The sequence below is a fragment of the Pagrus pagrus genome (genome assembly GCF_965226575.1).
Source record: "Pagrus pagrus genome assembly, chromosome: 3".
NCBI classification, from domain to species: Eukaryota; Metazoa; Chordata; class Actinopteri; order Spariformes; family Sparidae; genus Pagrus; species Pagrus pagrus.
In genome coordinates, this window is record NC_140187.1 from 4,927,362 (window position 1) to 4,943,203 (window position 15,842).

General features: G+C 41.3%; 1 protein-coding gene across 8 annotated transcripts in view; it reads left to right on the forward strand.

The window, feature by feature from the left end:
• Positions 1-15,842, forward strand: part of ptprt (protein tyrosine phosphatase receptor type T) — a 334,457-nt gene that overhangs the window by 302,922 nt on the left and 15,693 nt on the right. For all 8 annotated transcript variants that reach the window (XM_084348993.1, XM_084348986.1, XM_084348987.1 and 5 more), the window contains 6 exons: positions 1,003-1,119; positions 8,111-8,265; positions 11,762-11,897; positions 14,217-14,366; positions 14,915-15,088; positions 15,223-15,354. In XM_084348993.1, the coding sequence (XP_084205119.1) occupies positions 1,003-1,119; positions 8,111-8,265; positions 11,762-11,897; positions 14,217-14,366; positions 14,915-15,088; positions 15,223-15,354 (864 nt within the window). The remainder of the gene's footprint in view (positions 1-1,002; positions 1,120-8,110; positions 8,266-11,761; positions 11,898-14,216; positions 14,367-14,914; positions 15,089-15,222; positions 15,355-15,842) is intronic.

The following is a 15,842-nucleotide window of genomic DNA, read 5'->3' on the forward strand; positions in this document are numbered from 1 at the left end:
AAACTTTAAAATATACTGACTCATAAAAGTCCCGAATTTCATCTCCCTTCTAACAAGTTAAAGTAAAATAAGTTTAGGAAACTAAAGTACTTGATTAACTTAGGTAATATGACTTTCATGCAATGTATTTGCATGCACTTAAAGTCCCCATGAAACAGAAGGCGTGTTTCCTGTAAAAACACAGGATATTGATATATGTTTATAGCAGCCAGTAGTGTGTGCCCAAACGGGAGTTCCCACTGAACACGGCTGATTAGACGCTTGTCAAATACGGTCCAAGCAGGACCAATAGTTTGATGACAGGGAAGACAGTAGCAAGGTGTGTTAGGCTCCTGGCAACTTAACTGTAAAAGGGATAGTTTGAATTTTTGATGTGGGGTTGTATGAGGTACTTATCCCTAGCCAGTGTATTACCTGCAGTAGCTGACCATAAGCTTTTCGCTGGTGTGGAGAAGCAGCCCGCAGCACCAGCAGGCAACGGAGGCAAAGGCATATCTTAGCCACCTAAAATATATATATCTGTTTAAGTGTAAACTATGCTTGGCGCTTTACATTGCCGTCAAACAGCCATTTCCTCTGGCACTACATTCCCCTTCCCGGACATTGTACAGTTGAGGGAGTGTAGTGCCAAAGGAAAAGGTGATGGACGGCGGTGGCAACTCCAAATATCTGCGTCCAGATGTGTAGTTCAGCTACAAGTGGTCTAATCACATCCGGCTCCTCGGTACTGTATCCTGGCTGCTCTTTAGTGAAAGTTTATAAATTACTTTGCAGAATTATCGAGTGATTTTAAATCATTATCTTTAAAATGTGAAATAATTTATGTCTGCTCTATTATGCAGGAGAAGCAAAACAAATCCTGATATTACTCATTTATTATATCATTCATGGCGATCATCTTGACCTCTGCTTCATCCCACTCTGTTAATGCTTATTTGAGATAATGACCAGCATGTAATACATATTTAACTACATAGCAGGAATGTAAATGGTCTTTTCCAGGTGAAGTGTGTGCGCTACTGGCCGGATGAGACGGAGGTTTATGGAGACATTAAGGTGACCCTGATAGAGACAGAACCGCTGGCTGAATACGTCATACGGACATTCACCGTCCAAAAGGTAAACAAGTAAACATCATCAGCAAAAACAACTTGAAGACATGTATATTTTAATTTTCATTGCTTTTGTGATTGTTGATATTATGTCACAGCGTTTCCACAGGATCTCAAGCATGATATCATGACAGTATATTGTGACTCAGACTTACAGAATATTTCCCACCAGACCTCAGATTGGATTTGAACGCTCTCACGCTCTCTGGCTGCTCAGTTACCCTCATTGTCTCGTGTTACATATCGCCTCCATATTTTGTAAACCCGAAACCTGGATTACCATCACAGACGATGAGTGATTGGGGATTTGAGGCGAGCGAGCAGTGTTACTTGTTTGTTTCTCGCTGTTTAAGAGGAGGCTTGAAGGCGTAATTGGGGCCCTTGTAATCAGGCAGGGAGGGATTTGAAAGGAGAAAAGACGAGTGCAAGTGGAACAATGTACAGTCATTGTTGTGATGCAGTTCTCCAAGGCTCCGCGCAGTGAATGGAAAAACAGCAGAAACACACTTCACACTAAGCCAAAAAGGCTCTGGTCCAAATCCTTGATTTTTTCCAAACAACTTTGTTTGCATCTTCTCCTTCTGAGTCTTGCCTCTCTTTGCTTTCCTCTCTGTAATAAGCCCACTGTTTCTCTGTTATTTACCCCATTTAACTTGCTACTTATCTTTTTGTTTTGCTGAAGGTCAGTCATGTCTGTTGACTTATTTTGTAAGGCTGTGCATTTACAACAATCTCTACAGAGCCTTATACAGTCGCGGTCAAAAGTTTACATACACTTGTCAAGAGCATGTATATTATGGCAGTTCTGTGATGGAATGAGTGGAACACATACAACTTTGTCACAAAAAAACCATTCAGGAAGTTTGGTTCAACAATGAATTATAGGTCTTCTGAATCTGCTGGGTCAAAAATAAACATACATTATTCTAGTATTCTCTCTTGTCCATCTTCAGCCCAAGTAGGTGCTTTTGATAGCCATCCATAAGCTTCTGGTCGTCCTCTGGCTGAATTTTTAACCACTCCTCTTGACAGAATCGGTGAAGTTCAACTAAATTTGATAGCTTCCTGGCACAAGCTTCTTTCGTCAGCACAGTCCACATGTTCTCGATTGGGGTTCAAGTCGGGACTTGGGAAGACAATTCCAAAAACTAAATTCTAGCCTGATTTCGCCGTTCCTTCACCACTTTTGATTTGTGTTTTGAATCATCCTCCCGCTGGATCAGCCAACTGCACCCGAGACTCAATCTTCTGGCTGATGATTTTAGGTTTTCATGAAGAATTTGGAGATAATCCTCCTTCTTCATTATTCCATTTACTTTATGTAGAGCACCAGATCCACTGGCAGCAAAACAACTGCACGGCATAATACTACTACTGTCATGCTTAACAGTAGGTGTGGTGTTCTTGTGGTTAAAGGCCTCAACTACTCACATCTAAACATACTGCTGCTCATTTTGGCCAAACAACCACAGTACAGAGTAAAGTACAGATACCTGAGAAGTACAGTAATTTGAATAAATAAGTATTTGTAAATCGTTACTTCCCACCTGCAATTGTGGTACTATACCATTGTGATTAATAAATATTAATAACTAAAGAAAGGTAATACACTTCTACACTATCAGACGGCTGTAATATCTAAAATTTTGCTCCTGTTCTTCCTGCTTTCCTGTTTTTTCTCGCTCTTTCTCTACCTCTGTCTGTCTCTCTCATTTTTTTCCTCCATCCGGCATTTCTTTCCCCCTTCACTCGTGCGAAAGCAGCTTATGAAGACGAGTCTTCAAGTCCTCGCTGTCAGCTCGTTTAGCAAGCCATTAATCCATACCACCTCTGCGCGTGTGTACGTGTGTGTGCAAAAGTACTCTAAAATTCAAAGGAAAGCTGATTTTGAAATGCCTGTCATTTCGCAGACTGCATTAATACGTACAAACACACACACACACACACAGTCATTAACACAAAATTCTCCATCTTGAAACTACAGAAGGTTGTGCGACTGTGTGTGTAAGTGTGAAGAACAAAGAGGAAGCCAGACACAGAGAGAGTATATATACAGGTTCTGCACCACAGTTAAATAGCTTTAATTGCAGTGAGTAATGAGAACAGGATCTTAATGAAAAGGTTTATTAATGGCTCGTCCACGGAGATTAACTGAGCGAGAGAGGGTGACTCAAGGAATGAAATCTAAGTGAAAGTGTGTGAGAGAGGCAGGATGACAAAACAGCAGATCACAAAGACATTCAGACGTGTCAGAGTGTGTTTAAGCTCACCAGTCTGAAAAGTATTCGTTTCAAAGTGTTCATTTTATCTGTGAAATGAAAGATTTTAAATAAGTGCATGGCAACATTTCTTACACTTGAGTGAACAGAAACCCACTCGCACAGAGCGATGTCACCGTTTTGAACAACACATAATAGAAGTCATATCTGCTGACACCAGATCCAAGGTTAGAGAACAAAGAGTCTCAAAGTCTGTGATTATCCTGATCTGATCTTCTGTCTGGGTCTTTGTGAAATCTAAACACAGGTGCACCAAGAACAACAAATCAGACAAGAAAAGCACATCTCTGACATCTCATCTGTAGCTGGAGTCACAGACACTGTTGAAGAATTTGTACTAAACAGTTTCTCGGTATTTTGAGAACCCAACAAGAAACAGTGACATGGCTTAGTTCACCCGATGGATGACATCCAAAACAGCAGAACAGTAATCTGCGCTATGGCACTCAGATCTGGAGAAACCAAACAATTGCATGCCACAGTGGGCACCGGGGTGAATAGGAAAGGACTCAGCAGTGTACACAAAGCTACAGGCAAACAAACACAGCTCCGAGTACCAGCACATATTAGACGGATTGGACAGATGGTTTGAGAGATGTGCGAAACAGGCTTGTGTGTGAAACTGGAGAAACCCTCCCTGAAGTGGGTTCAAACACCATTTGTCTGTTTACCAAGTCTCAAACCATCCATCATGTGTTCAGATGAGGATGTGATTGAGAAACAGGTACTTCCTGTTTTCATTTAACTCTGGGCGGATCCACAACACTGCTGGGCGTGGTCCCTGTATTATTTCCTACAAAGCTTTGAAACATCTTCAATCAAAGCTCCAGGAACTCAGATGTGAGTTACTCTGGACAAGATGATTGATCTGAACCTCCACAGATAAACGGTTGGGCGTTACAGCTGGTGTTCAGACCAAAACTATAACAAAAGTGTGGGCGTTGGTGTGGAAGTACGATTGAGATGATGAAACACATATTGGTCCAGTTTGAGTAGTATAAGGTAGAGCTCTCACTGAAATGAACGAGGAGGCAGGAGGCAGTGCCCCAGAAAACACTGATTTGTCTGTTAGTTTTTAGTTATTTATTTATTTGTCTTCCTTTTCTCTTCAGCTTCATCACCATCTCACTCATTCTTGAACTTTTCGAGGTTTTCAAGGAGTTGTTTTGTACATTTCTGATCTTCTGCGCTGTTTGTAATCTTGTAATCATACTAAAGGATATTCAGTCATTATTTACTCCACATAGACGAGCAACAGGAGGACCTGTAATGGAACAGGGGAAGATGTAGATCTAGCTCCAAATATTAAAACAAAAAGCTCATCCATTGCGTATGAGTCTCGTTAAGAAGTATAAACTCTAAAGGCAGGTGTAAAACACAGTCTCTACATCCTCATCAGCAACATGTCAAGCACCTTAATGTTGTTGTTTTTTTTTTTTACCAACCAGTCATGAAATTGAGGCCCTGGCTGTGTTGGACTGCCGTCTATCGATTTAGAGAAGTAATTTCAACATCACAAGAGAGCGAATCAATGGGAAGTCGAGTTATCAAATCACCTTGCGGTTTCAGGGTTTTATTTTTCTCCTCTCTGCCTCCACGCCTCTCTCACTCTCTTTTTATGTCTTTTTCTCTCCTCTATCTTATCGGCCCCTTCCTATGTTTTTTTCGTCAAATCAGTCTTTTTGTCCTTCCCCACACTACCACCTTCCCTCTCTCTCAGTTTATCTCTCATACCTTTAGCCACTCTCGTCGTTGACCTCAGCTCGTTCCCACTCAGAGTCTGTTTCTCGACCTTTCACCCTGTCTTTCTCCTCCTGATGGTATCCCTGCCTCTAAGGTTATCATAAGGCACTCTGCCAAAGCAAACGATTTTCCACAGCCTTGTTTATCTACCAGAGCCAGTATAGGAGCTGCAGCAACAATAGTTTCCTCGCAGGTCTATTCTTAGAGAGTAAACTGAACTGAGGGGGACATGGCTCTCTCCGTTTAAGCCCCGTTTAGTTTAGAATAGCAAAATGGAATCGATTGGTCTGAATTATTAAAGCAGAAGCATGTAGTGTTGTGGAGAAAAAAAAAATGAACCCCTCGAAGCTGAAAAGGGGTCATACATTTCTTATACTTCATTCTGTAGCTGTCAGAAAATTGGAAAATTTCTTCATCCTGTCGGGAGAGAAGCAGGTCAGAAAAGTAGAAGAAAGACCTCTCAGCCCTGAGGCTGCCGAGGTGCAGTTATCTGACATCAACAAGGTGGCGTACGCTGTCAGAGTTAGTCCGTTACTGTTGAAATGTTGAAAATTCTCAGAGTACACCAAGGTTGTTCTGCTGTCTTGGGCAGTTAATTTAAAGGTGTGTAATGTCCTTGATTCAAATCCAACCTGACACCTGTGCCTGCTCCTGTATGTGAGTGTAATGTTACTTATTATATTAGAATTAAACTAAAGTTAGACAAGAGACGCACAATCGTGATCTCCACACTCCACACACAGTTTCACCATGTTGACGAAGTCCAGTCCGTCTCCTGTCCCTCCTTTGGATCAGATTCATATTTAATGAAGGCAGCCAATGATTGTGTTGGTAGCGATATCATATTTTCTAAGTCAAGATGGAGCGCTAATCTGCTGCTTTAATATCCACAGAGGAAGCAGCAGCTCTCCAGTTTAATGCCTGTGATTTCACAGGGTTACCACCAGCGTGAGGCAAGACCAGCAGCCTGCTGTGCCGAAGCAGCCGAGATTTCTTTTTCAAGATGTTTTCCTTTTCCAACTCTTTTAAAGCCACGGCAAGGCGTTTTTTAACTGATTATAAAACAGTCTCAATTTATGACTGATGCCTCTATATGACCTACATAACAAACAACACAATCAGAGAGGAAAGAAAGAGAGAGAGAGTGCGCGTGTGATAGTAAGTATGAAGTTAACAGTATAGAACGTATTCATATGGCAGCCATTTTTCTATGAAGCTGCTGGGATAATGTTAGTCTGCAGTGTTCAAGGTTGCAGGCTACAGTGTTATAAGTTGTATAAATGTAGGGAATTTGGCAAATTGTTGTCACTTCACCTCCTCCGGATCGATCAGCAACTGAAAATGTGATTTATAATGAGAATCTGGAGGGACATCCGGACGTATTTCAAGGTGACACAACATTTTTTTAATAAACTAACATTTTTAAGTCAGTGTGCATCACTGCCAGGTTTAAATAAATATGTCCAACATGTGTGTCAATCTTTTAGTACTAATTTAATCCTTTCCTATCACATCGTGTAACGCTGTCAAAAGTTAATTTGAGCAAGACAGTGGTTGAATGCTAACGTTAGTGGTTGTCTCCTGGAAGCTAACAGGTTTTCAAATATGTTGTTTTACCTGGAGATATGGCCCGGTATCCCTCTGGATTCCCACTGTCCATCTTTTCAGTTGCTGATCAATCAGGAAGCGGTGCAGTGTGCTATATTTAATATAACTGGTCTTCCTACTCTGAGCGTGGTGTCAGAGGAAAATGGCTGCCATGTGAGTATGGTCTAAAGCTGTGAACGTAGCAGCGCAGTGTGTGCACAGTTTACGTTGTTTGTCATTGAATTAAAAAACAAGGATGAAGATTTTCACTCCTACTTCATTAAAGTTTGTAATTACGAAATATGACTTCCAAATTTGTGACTTTTAGCCGTTTAGTGCAAAATGGAAGTTATTCTGTGTTTTCCTTTGTTGACTATGAAAAGCTGCTACCACAATTTGGAGGCATTATGTTTGTTTCCCAGTGAGGCCCTCTGATGTGAGACTGCTGCTATCTGTTAAGCATCAGAATGTCATCTTCTTCATAATATCCCCATTGTTAGGCAGGAAAGTATTTGCCAGCCCCTTTATGTTTCTACAAAGTTCATCATTTAAATGTTAAGATGCTATCTCGTGAACAGCCACAATGGATGCTTGTTTGCCATTTCATTTCCAAAAATCTCCACTGTTATGTGCCAAAATGACTCTTTCAGAGAAGAGCCGCAATAAGTGGTGTGGAGTCTGATTTATTGTTTATTTTGTGTTTTAGCAAAAATAAGTTTCTAAGTGAATTTCTTCTGGTACACCATAAAATTATACTATTCTCAAAAACTTGATTTGTTCAATGAAAGCACTTTTTTCTTCGAGTTGTAAAATAACAATATTTTGAAGCTTTCTGATCTCCGTAGGCCTTTGTGAAGTCTGAAAAATCCATACAGAAAGGAGGAAAAACTGACTGTTAGATATTTAAAATCTCTGTGTAAATTGGGCAGCATAACTGAACCGTGGCATTTCCTCCTGTAAGTCATTCCCAAAAGGGCCATCATGTGATTTGTGAAATCAATTAATCTTTTTTGTGGAGCCAAAATGGCCATCAGTTTCCTCAAATCTCCCCTGTAAATTAGGCAAATGAGGCGCGATAAGTCTTCCTGTCTCTCGTTCCCAGAAGTGGCCCAAAGTGCCATCTTGACATCCACTAGATCGATTTATTTTCCATCTGAAGCCAAAGAGACTGCATGGCCCCCAGATTCCTGAAATCCTCAGCTGTAAATTAGTCTGCTGAACCATGATATGTCTTCTTGTCAGTCTTTCCCAAAAGGGCCATGATAAAATTTGTGAGATTGGTGCATTCGTCATCATCAGGAGACAAAATGGCACAGAGTCGTTTTGAGCAATTGCCGCTGTAAAATATGCAACTTGGGTTGAAACACCTCTCCTGTGTGTGTTTTCCAGAAGGGTCATCACGAGATCCGCGAACTCCGTCAGTTTCACTTCACCAGCTGGCCCGACCACGGCGTCCCCTGCTACGCCACCGGACTGCTTGGATTCATACGACAGGTCAAGTTCCTCAACCCACCTGACGCCGGGCCTATCGTGGCTCACTGCAGGTGAGAACACAGACACACAGGTTTTGTACAGAAGATGAACTTAATTCCCCCGATGCTGTTGGTCAGTGGCTGCAGAGACCAGACAAGGACAAACAAAGACAGACGCTCACTCAGTTGTACACCTCTTGGCTCCTGACTTTCACTGGCATGGCAGAAAGCAAAGGGTTTTACAGCACAGAGCACATAAATAAGAAAAAAATGTGTTTTTGTTGTTGTTTTTATGTAGAAAGGGCTGCAGTGAATGTAAAACATTACATTTGATGATCATTTCAAAGCATGATTTTGACAGTTTATCTACTGAACCCCATGCCTATTGAACGTCAGGGGGATTTTCATTTTCCACCAAACATTTCTGGAGCTTCACAGTAAAACAGTGTTGCAGCATTCTCCTAAAAACAACTGAAGTACCTGGACACAAACAACCAAAAAAAAAACATAAAATGGCAATAGTAGATACTGTAGATAAGAGAGGTACACTCGGGATGTGCTGTTTTGGAAGGCGATGACAAAAACATATTTTGTTTGGAGGACTTGTTGGTTCGATGAGAGCAAATATCTCACTCTCAAACACAAGTGTTGATGCATATTTAAAGAAAGAAGTAAGACCAGCTGTCAGAATCTTGGATGAGGACAATGATGAGTGCATACTATGCTATAACACCAGCTCGCTTGCCGTGCTTCTTTGTTGATTCACATTTGTTTAGTGCATTTTTAATTGCAATACTTGTGTCTTTATAAATCTGAAATAGATCAGAAAGCATTCGTCTGTTTCTCAAAAACATTTAGCCTGAAAATCTCCTCCTTTGTTTCACTGTCAGCTTTTCCTACTGTGATTTTTTTTTTTTTCATTTTCCTTTTATCTACCCCCAACTTCCCTCCGCAGATGTAACAGTAGCACCGTTTATCAGCACCAATGTGATCACACACACAGCCACACTCACACCAATCTCCTTTGTCCATAAATTTTGTTGGTGTTAACCTTTAAAAAGTAGTCAACGAGGTGAAAAAAAGAAAGAAATTCACCTTCCACCCCACTTTCCTCCCACCGCCATCATCATCGAGCAGGAATAGAGGGAGAAAAAAAAAAATAAGTGACAGTTTTAAGATCCCCACGGTGACAGTATATTTAACCTCCATGTTCTGTTCTTTATGGGATGCAACAGTTCAACTCCGGGGCCGGGTTGTCAGCAGGCTCAAGCTTTAAAAGGTCACCACTCTTGACGAGCTATAAAAAAAATGTTTGGAGTAGATTCTTCATATCAGCACGGGCATTAAAATTAATGTATTCGCTTTGATCGTCCACCTTAATACAATAGATGGCTTTGAATTGGTGGCCGCAGAGGGAATTTAACCCCTAACCTGCCACACAGTGATTGGTAGAGATAAAGGACCCTCATGCAGTACAGTCATCAAACCTTTTCCAAAGACTACTATTACTTTTGAGCAGCGCGTTTCTTCAAGAATATAATGATTCACAAATTACGTCTTTTTTAATCAATCTAATACAATAGCGCTCGTTAAGACACACGCAGCACTTAAGGCTTAGAAAAAAATGTCATCTTAATTAAATATTGAAAATGTAGCTGCTGAATTGAACCACAAGATAAGACTTATTTTATTAATATGTAATCAAGACCACAGTCCTTTCCTAAACTTTAACAAAGCATAAAAAAACATCATCCGTGCCATATTCTTTTGAGAAAAATGTGGACAAATGCTGAACACCACTTCATTTAGTTAGTTGAGTGGTTACTTTATCAGTTGTTTTTTGACTGAAGGTTAGTTATGTGACAGACCTCATAAGAGCCTTCAAAATCAAACAAGTAAAGACATGCAACTGAATATAGCATCGGCTTTTCTTTAATGGAAAATTCGTAGAAAACACACACGCACGGGCTCCAACAGGACGGACAGGTAATTATATTTAAAGCGTACGTACAGACGGAGTATACGGAGCAGTGAACAGACAGACGAGGTGAGCTCACATGGAAACAGGCAGCTCTAGTAAAAGCATGTGGACAGACAAGCAGGAAGTTATGGCCGTCACTTCCAATTTCCGGGGGCACTCTGACGCTATTGGCCTGTGTCATGAGGCTTTCAAACACACACATACACATGTGCACACGCACACAGAGGCCCAGCAGTATTCTGGTCTCAACATTAATCACAGAGGTTGACAGGTAATCTGCAGAGGCGCTCCCTCCTTTTCTCTCTCTTTCTCCTTTCTATCTTTCCTTCTCTCTCTGCTCTTATCTCTCTGTTCCTTCTCTCTCCCTCTCTCTCTCTCTTGCTGTCTGTGTGAACTGTCAGTGGGATTGCAAAGTGAAAGATAGGTTTCTCCCCTCCCTCTCTCCATGCCTCATCCTCTCACTTCCCTCTCCATCCCTCCATCCTTCCCTCCCTTGATCTCTCCCCTGTGACGACCACTTCTATCACTCCCAATCACAACCCTCTTTCCACCGTTTCCCCCCTCAGCCTCCCTCCCTCCCCCTTTTCTCTCCCCCTCGCTCATTCAATCCATCCATCCATCTGTTCGTCTGTCCCTCCATCCGTCTCTCCCCTCCAGGCATTACTGTTCAGGATGTGTCGCCTTAACACCTGACATGGGGTATTAAAGTCTGTACATGTTTGTGTGTGTGTGTGTGTGTGTGTGTGTGTGAGGCAGAGCAACTCCGTTCTCACACTGAACTCTGTGTGTTTCAGGCATCACGTCCGCCATCAGTCGTTCTGTCAGACAATCAATGTCTTACAGTTTTACAGTATTTCCTGAACAAAATATGACTCCCAATATGAAAATGTGACACCAATTAGCATTTAAAGACTGTTCTGATCAGAAAGAAACCTCATCTGTTTGTTTGTTCAAACAGTAAATACAGCATGTTTACATTTCCAGTAATGAAGGTTGAGGCTGTCTAATGTTGTTAAATCACAGTTACAAGATACGTTTTTCGACATTATACAACACAGAGTTGCATAATGAAATGATAGTTAATAAACTTCTTCGTGGTCCATAAAGTACAGGACATACATACAGTTATTTATGTACAAATAAACATAAACACATAGCACATCTTGTTAATCTGATGATGTGGTCGGCATCTTCACATCAAAAGTTCGCCATTAAAAAGTTTTTTCCCATCATTGAGCAGTCACTTATTATAGTTTAGTGACATTGAGACAAAATGACCCTTTTGTTGCAGCTCTTAATGGGTACAATAATGTTGTCCGATAGATATTGGCATTTTCTAGTCCTTAGTATCAGTATCAGCATATGCCCCAAAAATGAATCAGTCGGGCTCCTAAATTAAATTATTAGTAGTGATTTATAAGTGATCAGTTGGTTGTTTATCTGTATGTAGTGGACAAAATGTTCGACTAAAATGCAAATATTTACTAAAAACTCATTGGCCCGGTTAATGATTCAAACATTGCTGATCTGGCATTAATATGTTTAATAGATAGTCAATATGTGGCCTTTTTTTATTTGTCTCTTCAGTGCCGGGGCAGGGAGGACGGGCTGTTTCATTGCAGTGGACATCATGTTGGACATGGCAGAGAACGAAGGCGTGGTGGACATTTTCAACTGCATCCGAGAGCTGAGATCACAACGAGTCAACATGGTCCAGACAGAGGTCAGTGTGCAGATACAAAAGACAAACCAAAAAGTTCACTGTTCTGGCAGGATAAAATATGAAGCACTCTCAGCATGTTTGAACTTTTCCAGTAAAGGATGGAAACTTTCAATCATGTAGGAAGAAATCATCAGTAGCTACTGACTATTGATGGGAAGTGGTAGATAGGCTTATTGGGAAGCTCTACAGTGAGAAGAGTTTGGTCAGCATTTGAAACATTCTCATAGGCTTACACTCTTTATCTCTAGTACATCTAGAAATATTCCACCAAATGTCAGTTTGAATGTTTGAAAAACAGTGGGCTAGATTATCTTAATTAGCCCGAAGCATGCTATCTATCCGTCCGTCTGCAGTACGAGACGCTGGAGCAAAAATAGAGACAGTTTCTCAGTACTTCTTGCAGTCTTATACTGTATCATCCATCCCAATCAGTCCATCAATATTAAACATTCCTTGAATTATAGATGACAGTAGTACAAACACACACAAACACACACAAACTCTAAATCAAATAGGTACACATAGAAACATTGATTTAGGATTCTTTGTGTGTGTGTGTGTGTGTGTGTGTGTGTGTGTGTGTGTGTGTGTGTGTGTGTGTGTGTGTGTGTGTGTGTGTGTGCGTGTGCTTGGCAGTAAGAAATATATTCTAAGATGTGCAAACACACACACACACAAACACACTCACTCATAACCACTGAAGTTTTTCAAATAATTAGCTGCAGAAACTTTGTTCCAGTAAAATTACTGTCACTTATTCGGGAAAATGCATTTCTTTTATTTGCAGTTTCTATAGCAGGTATTTATAGAAGTAGAACAAAATGTATGCAACTAGATTAACTCCCCAAACCGGGTTAACTACAGCTAACTAGCACTTGTACAAGACCCCGCACTAATCAGTAGACCAGTCTGCAGCATCTGGTCAAGAACAGTCAAAACATGTGATCTATTCCTTAACAGTTTTGTCAGGCGACATCTTAGGTCGCTTGCTTTTCTTTACTCAGAGTCATGATTTGTTTTAATTTTGTTCTATCAATCATTTGCAGAGTCTGCAAATGTTGGGTGTTTCATTTTGGAACAGAAGTATTCATTTCTTCTCTAAGCTACCTTAAGCCGACCTAATCCATCCCGCCTCTGCGCTCCATTTGTACTCCTGATGAAAAACGTACACATCTAAAAAGTCAACTTTACACGGAGTAAAGAAAAAACAGCCTCATTTTCAGACTGACAGCTCGAGCTCAGAGCTTGGAATTGATTTTTGAATGGGTGTTAGAAGTGCGAGGTTCAGGAAAGTTATCCAGGGCATCACTCTGAGTGTTTTCATGTGACAGCATCAGTATAAAAGCTAGTTAAGCATGCGTGTGTGTGTATGTGTGCACTTGAAACCGAGCTGAATGCATCCTGCCCTGCCTTTTGAATATGTGTGGGAGCAATTTATGTCAGTGTTGAAGCTGCTTGACGCTATTATAATCCTGCTCCACACAACACAAAGCAATTAATCTTTTAAAAGGCACTAGGGAAAAATGTGTGTGTGTGTGTTTTGTCTGTGGGTTCAGGTGTGTATGTGTGCCTGTGTGCATACATGTGTTTTTGTATGTGTGTGTCACTAGAGTAGGTAATGGCCAGGAGAGGACATTTCAGTGATGCTTTTGAAACTCTCCTCCCCGCTCCAAGGGCAACAATTAACATTCAACAGAGAGAGAGAGAGATAGAGAGAGAGAGAGATGGAGAGATAAAGTGAGCAGCAAATTGAAACAGCGAGAGGCAGCAGACAAACACAAGTGTGAGAGGAAACAATAGAAAGAAATGGGAGAAAGAGAAATAAAAAGTGAATGAACTGTAGATAAAAAGGGAAAGGAAAGCGTTAGAGAAAGACAGAGAGGTGAATTAACATGCACAGCGCCTGCTGCAGCTCATGGTGGCTGGTGCTTTTACCAGCGAGCTGGTCGGAGCACAAAGAGCACACTTGATCCAGAGCGCAGAAACACTGCAGGGCAAAGCACTTCTCCCTTTTAATTCACTTTTGGGCTGCTGAGAGAATACGAGCACAAAAATAATGAATTCACACGCACAAAGCAAACAAGAACTGCAGCCACAGTGAAATGTTTGAGTGTGTCAGAGCCTTGAAATGGCCGGACATGAAGCTTAGTCCAAACATGCCTTCTGTCCCTGAGAAGTCAGTGACTACAGCCAAGCTGAGAAACTGCAGTGGAGTCCACGTGCAGGTTCAAGACCAAACCTTTGTTCATACACGGGTCAGAGATCTGTCTGTTTTGACTACAGCCTCGTTTTGATGGACTGCTTTTGGTCATGTTGCAGGAGCAGTATGTGTTCGTTCACGATGCCATCTTGGAGGCGTGTCTATGTGGGAATACAGCCATACCAGTGTGTGAGTTCAGAGCCATTTACTACAACATCAGCAGACTGGACCCACAGACCAACTCCAGCCAGATTAAAGATGAGTTCCAGGTGAGGACACACTCACACACACACTTGTTTTTGTCGTTTGATGGGGCCTTGACTGGACATTCATTTCCTGGAGACAAACCTTGAAAGACAAGTTCACCAAAATATGAAAATTTAGTAAGCTACTCATGCTGATGGAAATTCAGTTGAAGTTTTGTAGTCCACAACTACAATTATTTCTGGAGCTTCACAGAAAAACTTTGAGGCTTTCTCCTGAACAGCTGAAGTTATTTACACTCTCAACAAAGCGGGCAAGCTTGTGGAGCCACTTCAGATGGGGTGCATGCTAACACTTGTAGCTTAGCAGCTACAGATACAATATCGGCTTTAAAAAGGATGTAATGTTTCTTTCTTTTCAGCGATTTTTTACCACAAGAGGCCACCACCTCATGTTCTCAATAGGTCCAAAAGCATTCGTGTTTTCTTCTCGGGGAGTTTTTATTTCTCAGTTTATTTTGGTCCAATTGCTTTGCTGTGTTACCATGCTCAGGTTAACTTTTTAGAAGACTGAAGTTTAATTGGCATTGATGAACTATTTTTCTGTCTACCAGACGCTGAACATAGTCACCCCTCGAGTCCGTCCAGAGGACTGCAGCGTGGGTTTGCTACCCAGGAACCACGACAAGAACCGCAGTTTGGACGTTCTATCAGCAGACCGATGTCTGCCTTTCCTCATATCTGTGGACGGAGAGAGCTCCAATTACATCAACGCTGCATTAATGGACGTAAGTGTATGTTCGACATATGAATCTCTGTGTATTGTATGTGTTGATATATTATAGTGCAGAGTTCTATAAGCTTTGCACTGTTTATTTTTGACTTGCTGTTGTTATTCATCTGCTCCATCTCAATGCTCCAGAGCCACAAACAGCCAGCGGCCTTCATTGTTACCCAGCATCCATTGCCAAACACCATGGGCGACTTCTGGAGGCTGGTGTTCGATTACAACTGCTCGTCCATTGTAATGCTCAATGAGATGGACGCAGCACAGGTAGGAACACACAGCCGCGCTCACACAGACACACACATACAGTATTCCCTGTCTGTTTTTCCAGCTTTTGGCGAACTTAGTTTCATAAAAAGAGTAAACAGCAGACAGCCAGCAGCTGACGCATCAACTGTAACAACACAGGGCCTTGTCAATACATTCAAAGACTATGGTTATGAATGTGTATTGGCAGTCCTTGGAATAAATCCCTGGCAACAATAAAGTCAAATTTATGCAGTTATTCAGCAATTCATTAACAAATCTTGACAAATCTAAAATGCTGAATTAATGATCAAAAAATGCCTCGAAATGAACATAATCCAACATAACATTGTTACAGCTAACAGTCAGAAACCCTGTTGTTGCATAGGAAGTGAAAATGCAACGTAAAACTGCAGCAGCTCATGTAATCAACAGGCGAACACAGATGAGGCTGCGTCGTCTTGCTCAGCGCTGATTGTAAATGAGTTGTAGATTATCAGCTCACACAT